General features: G+C 38.0%; 1 protein-coding gene across 1 annotated transcript in view; it reads right to left on the bottom strand.

Annotated features, from left to right (window-relative positions):
- RACGAP1 (Rac GTPase activating protein 1) overlaps positions 1-6,985 on the bottom strand; it is a 44,073-nt gene that overhangs the window by 19,264 nt on the left and 17,824 nt on the right. Inside the window, exons 2-4 of the mRNA XM_004711398.2 lie at positions 3,274-3,476; positions 2,120-2,256; positions 1,112-1,181 (exon numbers count right to left, since the gene is read on the bottom strand). Coding sequence (XP_004711455.1) covers positions 1,112-1,181; positions 2,120-2,256; positions 3,274-3,387 — 321 coding nt within the window. The 5' untranslated portion in view covers positions 3,388-3,476. The remainder of the gene's footprint in view (positions 1-1,111; positions 1,182-2,119; positions 2,257-3,273; positions 3,477-6,985) is intronic.

The raw sequence follows: 6,985 nt of genomic DNA, 5'->3' as shown, positions 1-6,985 counted from the left end.
CTCTTATTACAAAAAGGTGCTGTCTCATTTTTATGCTTATGAAATAGCAATTATTTCTCTAAGTCAAACATTGAATTTGGACAGAAAAAAACCCTAGTCACACATAACAAGTAGTTGCCACTTGTTTTGCCATCATTAGAAAACTCACCAAAAACCTCTACTAACCTACTGGTTTATTCGTTACACCAAGCAATGAACCACCAATGTCTTCAATATCTAGAAATACCACACCACAAATGGGTGGCTTCAGCAAAGAAAAATTTAATGTTTCACAGGTTAGAAGGCTAGAAGTCCAAATTCAGGGTTCCTACTCAAACGTAAAGGTAAAAGTCTTCTCTCTGATCAGCTGATTGCATCAGATCCTATCATGGGAGGTAGATTACAGCATTATTTAACAGCCAAATTAGACCATTATACACGTCTCAAGCCAGTGAAAATCACGGCCCCACTGAATAGATACATATTTTGGGAGGAAACAAATCAATCCATGACAACCAGTCCCTTAAATATCAAAGGTTGAAATATCAGATGTCCCTTGTGTGGAGATCTCACCTTTAGTTAAGAGAAATGTACTGCCCCATAAATGTAGAGTAACACGGTAATCATTATCAATTAAAGCAACATATACGCCTAAAACTCTCATCACAGTCTTCTGGTTAAAGTCACAGGGCAAACTTCTCATTGTGAATTACGGCTAAGTTCCAAAGGACCAAACTAAATCAGAAATAAGGCACAAGTCCATTCACCCAAGCCGAAAATAAGCTGCCTAGATCCGGTCTTGCTAATTCTTTGGTTGCTGGCTGTGCTTTTTGTCAAGTCAAGATGTAATCAATTAGTACATGCAGCTTAGAAATACTTTAAAGTAACCTCATGACAAATATAGGGTTCTACGTTCATACTTCTAGAAAAGAAATAGATTGGCCAGTCTCATATAGCTTTTATACTTATTTTTTTAAATACTAGGCCAAAATCTACACTATATTGAGTATTAAAAACAACAACAACAGAGAAAGAAAACAACAACAACAACAACAACATGTTCAGAAGAAATGTTCCTAAGAGAGCAGGGGTGAAAATAGTAGATAATTCTCAGAGATCAAATGTCCATTACCAGTGATTCATCAGTCTTGTCAAAGCTGATATCTGATAAAATGGAACCAGATTCATCAATGGTCGACAGTCTAGATGAATGAAACAATATAGTATTAGACACAGCAGAAAGTTTTAAGACCCACCAACAGTCAAAATAAGTGCTGCCAGTCAGGTAACCAGTAACTTCAGAACAGTATTTTCTCTATGAGAACTACCCACGCAAACCCCAGCTGTGAAGAGCTGCTTTTTATCGCTTCCATGGGGGAAAGTGTGCGTGTGCCCTGGCACACATGCAGCACAGTTGCTGTATAACGAAAGCCTTCTAACAGGAGCTGACAGTTACGGTTGGGTACAGGTGCAAATCTCTGCTGAGTCTGTGCAATAGGCTACTAAAAATTCACAAGACAGAGTACAGTTCCACTTGATCCCACTGGGGAGGCTGTTTGCGACAGAGTATCAGCAAGCATTGGCTTTTCCGAAATTACATGCGCTTGTACATCTTCTTAGGTATAAAGACTCCCCATAAAACAACCAGGTGACAAAATAAATTGCTCTAAGAGTGCTGACCTTTCCCTACTTATTGTATTGGGGGTGTTAAATTCAAAGGCTGATTGAGGCTGTTTTAAAAATTGATGCAGTGGAACCAAAATTATTGTCTGGTCCTAGCTTACAGAAGCTTTTCTCAACTAGAAGAAGCTACAAGAGCTCTCTGGAGAATAAACATGGGAAGTATTGCTGAACTGCCACTTTCACCTTCAGGTTTCCTAGCAATATGCGGGCTTACTTAGTAATGTGCAAGGTAGCACTCACAACCAAATCTTACCCCGGGTGAAACAACTTCCTACGGGGGGAATAAAAATTAAAATAAGGAGGTCTCTGTGCCTTTATTCCCAACCCTTCCCCCAAAGTCTTTCTGCCTTATTCAGCACACATTCCAGAAGCAGTATATTTCAGAGTTCAGATAACACAAACTTCTGACAGCTGTGTTGCTCACAAGATCAGATAACAACAGATGCAGTTCCCCCACCTTTTGTTCCCGGCATTGCCACTGGATGGTTGGCCCCTGTTGAGAAAAGCCAGAGCTGATTTTTGCTCCTCACTTAGTTGAATGCTGCCAGATGTGTCACACATGAGCATCTCTCGAATCAGCTGAATCTGTCGTTCCTATGGACCACAACAGAGTAAAACATCATAACTAGCCAGGGAAGAGAGCTTCACCTCAAATTTATGGGACAGGCAGACCAGAAGACATTAAAATACAGCATTATGCAAATGGGCCTTCAAGAAGACTGCTACACCAATAGCATATTAATTCACATCCAGCCCAGATTGTGCCTCTGATTTCTGACTGGTAAAAATGAACTCCAATTAGAATAGTGGGGGTTCTGCCATAAGATTTCTAAATTGATCTGCTAGCCCAAGAGGCAAGTAATGCAAAATGAGAGCGTCAAAATAGATTCTGTGTAGCAAAAAACACGTTAGGGTCATTTTATCAGAACAATTATTGGCTTCTCCTATGGATCAAAGCAGCCACCCACCTTTCTAAATGGTGGTGCAAAATGCATTAAAATGGATACAAAGCTGTAACATACTAGAACCAGACCATATGCTTTTACTGAGGCATCTTACACTGTACCAAGATGGATTAGAGTCTCCTAGCAAAGGCTTTCCTTTGCACCATGACCCACACCGGTATATCAAAGTGATAGTGTTCTATGTCAGTCATTGTGTTCCACTGGTGGAATACATCTAGCCCTTTACACTGAATTAGAGGACTGAGGCAAACTTTTTTGTCAAGCCTGTATCAATAACAAACTACTAGCTATTGACAAAAAGATGAGGATATTCTGAGTAGCACTTATAATCAGCAATGGGGAATGGGGAATATCTGGGACAGGTCAAGTACACTGGATTTCTCTGCCTTTCCCTCTAATTTTAATTTTTAAAATTCTCATTTGAAATCTTGCCTATTAAGTATTATTTTTAAGCTTAAGGAAAAGAAAAGGAATTTTACACTCTGAAGAACAGGATTCCTAGGTTACAATTTCAATGTCAATAAGTTGTCAATGGGTAAATAGATTTCAGTTCTTCAATGTGAGAGAAGAGACCCAGACAGATCTGGCTTCTCCCTCCTCCACTATCACAGTTCTAGTAAGCCCTCACACAGAAAACAGTACACACCAGCTTCTCACAGTCAGCCTCAGCTCGCTGTCTCCTTTTGATCTCCACATCCACCTGATTGCGTGCGTGCTTCAGCTTAACATCCAGAGCGCTACGCTCAGTCTCCGCTTTCATCAAAAGATCCTTGTATTTCCCCAGCTCTTGGTCTGTTCTCTGCCATTTCTTACGAAAATCCTCAAAGTCCTTTGCCAATTGGATGAATTCTGAGGAGAGAAGGCATCTTTAAAATAAATTCAAGTCCCAAACTGAGTATAAATACTCTAATTATTGAGTCCTATGGTTAGCTTTACTCCAAAGACAGAAAACTGGCTGAACGATAGGCAAATTCAACTGAAAATAACAAGGAGCAGACCCTGGGACCCTGGATATATACTCATCACTCCAGATGAGAGTTTTATAGAGAAGAATTGCAGTTTCAATGGGCCACTTATTTTTGGCTTAGCCAGTGGCATCTGCAATGAAATAAGTAACTCATTAGTCACCTGGCTCCAGATGTAACACCAACACTGAAAGCTCCTGAACAGAAGGCAATCAAAGGGGGATACCTTTGGGGCAGCTGTCATGCACCAGGACAGTTACAGCTATAAAACAAACCAGCCTGCTTCACAGTCACGCATTGCTGCGCCAGAGAGATGTTGAACAGCAAATTCAAATGTAACTGCTGTAATATGCTCCAGTAGACGTAGATTAATATTATAGATGTCTAGGCTTGCAATTCCATCCAGCTATATAATTATACAAACATTGATTTGAAAGTAAAGAACCAATTTGCTTTTGCTGTTTAACACTGCCCTGAAGGGTATGTAAACATTCCAGTTGGAAAGACACAGAAAGAGAAGATACCAGCTTTGGGTGAATCACTGATGACAGAGTTTGAACTCTTTTCAAATGTCTGCAAGAGAAACCATGGCTTCCCAGACAGCACTTTCTTATTACTTGCTATTGGTTAAGACTGCTTTTCTATAACATATTTGCAAAAGCACCTCACAATTTTTCTATATAACCTCAATCTATCTCTAAGCATCACTCCCCACCAGCATCATGGAAAAGGTTCCAACGTGTACATCTGCTGTTGGTCAAACTAACCCAATTCACAGCTGCAACTAGGCCAACTTCATACAAAGCTAGCAAAGTCTTAGGTATTAAGGGCATTTCCCCACTTGAATTTAACCTAAGAATATGGAAAATAATTAATACAGTGTGCTTATTAAGACTTTTTTCAATTTGACTAAATTTTAAACTTGTAAATTAGGATACAAATTCATTCTTGATTTCTTGAGAAATCAAGTCTTATATAAAATACAAGTTTTTAGCAAGGAAGGACATTGTGACCTAGTTACTTTGTATCTCACATCTCAAACAAAATGTTATTATAATTCAAATATGCTTAAGTGATATGCTGGTTTATTTAATAGTTTGGAACACATTATCAGATTTTTTTGCTTTGCTTTAAAAGAAATACACAAGCAATATATCCCTTTATGACTTAACACTTTCAGTATGAAACATTCACTAGGGGAAATGTAAAGTGCCCAGTCACAAGAGCTGGTTAAGTTTCATTGGTACTTCATCAAAGTATTCTTCAGATATTTGAATATGTCATTTCAAAACATAAAGAACACATACGAAATACATTTTCAACTAACCCAACCTTAAAAACGTTCTAGCTCCACACTGTGGTCAATTAAGAGCTATTTCTAACTAAAGTGTTGCATACACTCAAATATTTTCTGAATTGACAAACAGTAAAATCATCTAATCTAATTTTGTTGCTTGTTTTTTAGAAAGAGATACTCCTTTGGGGGAAGTCTTAATTTGTTACCATTCCTATTCATTGTTAACTGGCACACAGTAGACACAAACTATTCCAATTTGAGACGCAAAACTAATTGATCCATTTCAAAGAGAAAATTCCTATTTTAATAAACAAATGATTAAATTACTGGTTAAGTTTATGTTAGACCAAAACCAGGCATCTGCATATCTGCATAAGGTATTATTTTTACATATTACTCTATTATAAACAAGTTGGTAGTACTGGGTCATTTTTACATCAGTTTGTAGCTAACAATCCAGCATAGTATGCTCAAAAGACTTATTAAATCCAAGTAAAATACATTAATATGCATACATGGCAGGGTTTCAAAAAGTTGGTGGGAAAACTCCATTCTCTTTTTATTCTATTCTTTCACATACTTTTTGAAGCCAATTCATAAGCTATTAGACCCAAAAGTAAAAGATGTCTATAAAAAAATAAGGGGCTCATTCACTCACTCTCTCACTCATTCACTTACTCTCTCACTCACTCACTCACTCTCTCACTCACTCACTCACTCTCTCACTCACTCACTCACTCACTCACCCACTCACTCTCTAATTCACTCACTCTCACACTCTCTCACTCATTCACTCACTCACTCACTCTCATTCACTCACTCACTCACTCTCTCACTCACTCTCACACTCTCATTCACTCACTCACTCATGCATTCTCATTCACGCATTCTCATTCACTGATTCACTCACTCACTCTCTAATTCACTCATTCTCACTCTCACTCACTGACTCACTCTCTCACTCTCTAATTCACTCACTCCCATTCACTCACTCACTCTCTAACTCACTCACTCAATCACTCTCTCACTCACTCACTGACTCACCCTCTCACTCATTCTCTCATACTCTCACTCACTCACTCACACTCCAAAAAAAATAATAAGGGAAATTTCCCTGAAGCAAATAGAGAAAAACATTTTTTTTATTCATTTAAATCCTAAATAGATTAATGCAGAACCCTCTTTTGTTCAGTTTACTCCCCCTAGGGCCTTTGCACAGGCTCTCTCCCAAACCTCTGTCTTCCCCACTACCCTCTATCTAATATTCATAAAGGCAGAGAACATTTTTGCTCTTTTCTCTCAAGTACCCTGCATTCAACCTAGCATGTAACAGCCACTCAAATATTTGAATGAGTGAGTCCCATTCAAATTTAAACTCCATGTATCAAAGCCCATCTCACCAATCTAATCTCAGCTCCCTTGACTATACAGTAAGTACCCTCTCTCTGGTTATACCAGTTGGTCCCTGAGATCATTTTTGCCTTCTGACTTGAGATCAAGGTATGCATTCTAATTGGAATACCTTATACCTTACCTATTCTTTATGTATCCATTTTTCAAGTTCTATATGCTCCAAGTCCTTTCCTAATTAGTTTGGACCACATTCTCTCTAGACTTCACAAAAGCACATACTTTGAAATTAGTATTATTTTATGTTTCATGACAGCGAAGTCTGTCTCCAAAGCTTAAATATTATATAGCCTTCCTGAAACAAGTGGCACACCACATATACTTTAATATTTCTCGCTATACGTAGCATAGCACAAACCTAGAATGGTGTTGATACACAAAAGGCATCTGATAAATATTATTCCTAACTTATATATCATAAAAAAGTTTAAGTAACTTAAGAAATATAGACAATAAATATCATGTAGATTGAAGAAAACAAATTTAACAAAATAGTTCTATTAAAGTAATTTTGTTTTATAACATTAAATTTCACTCTGACATTTCAGTAAGCCTAGACTTAATTAAAAAACAAAGCAAGACACTATCGCTGAAGACAAATGGATGCATAAGCAAACTGGTGAAGACAGCTGATGGTGCCCGACTATTAAAAGATATAGCATCTGGGGGCTTGAAGGTAAACAAGT

Source organism: Echinops telfairi, unplaced genomic scaffold (assembly GCF_000313985.2).
Source record: "Echinops telfairi isolate 266 unplaced genomic scaffold, ASM31398v2 ScPeMD7_12;HRSCAF=54, whole genome shotgun sequence".
Classification (NCBI taxonomy): domain Eukaryota; kingdom Metazoa; phylum Chordata; class Mammalia; order Afrosoricida; family Tenrecidae; genus Echinops; species Echinops telfairi.
Note: the sequence above shows the minus strand (reverse complement) of the source record. Positions and strands in the feature narration are given on the sequence as shown.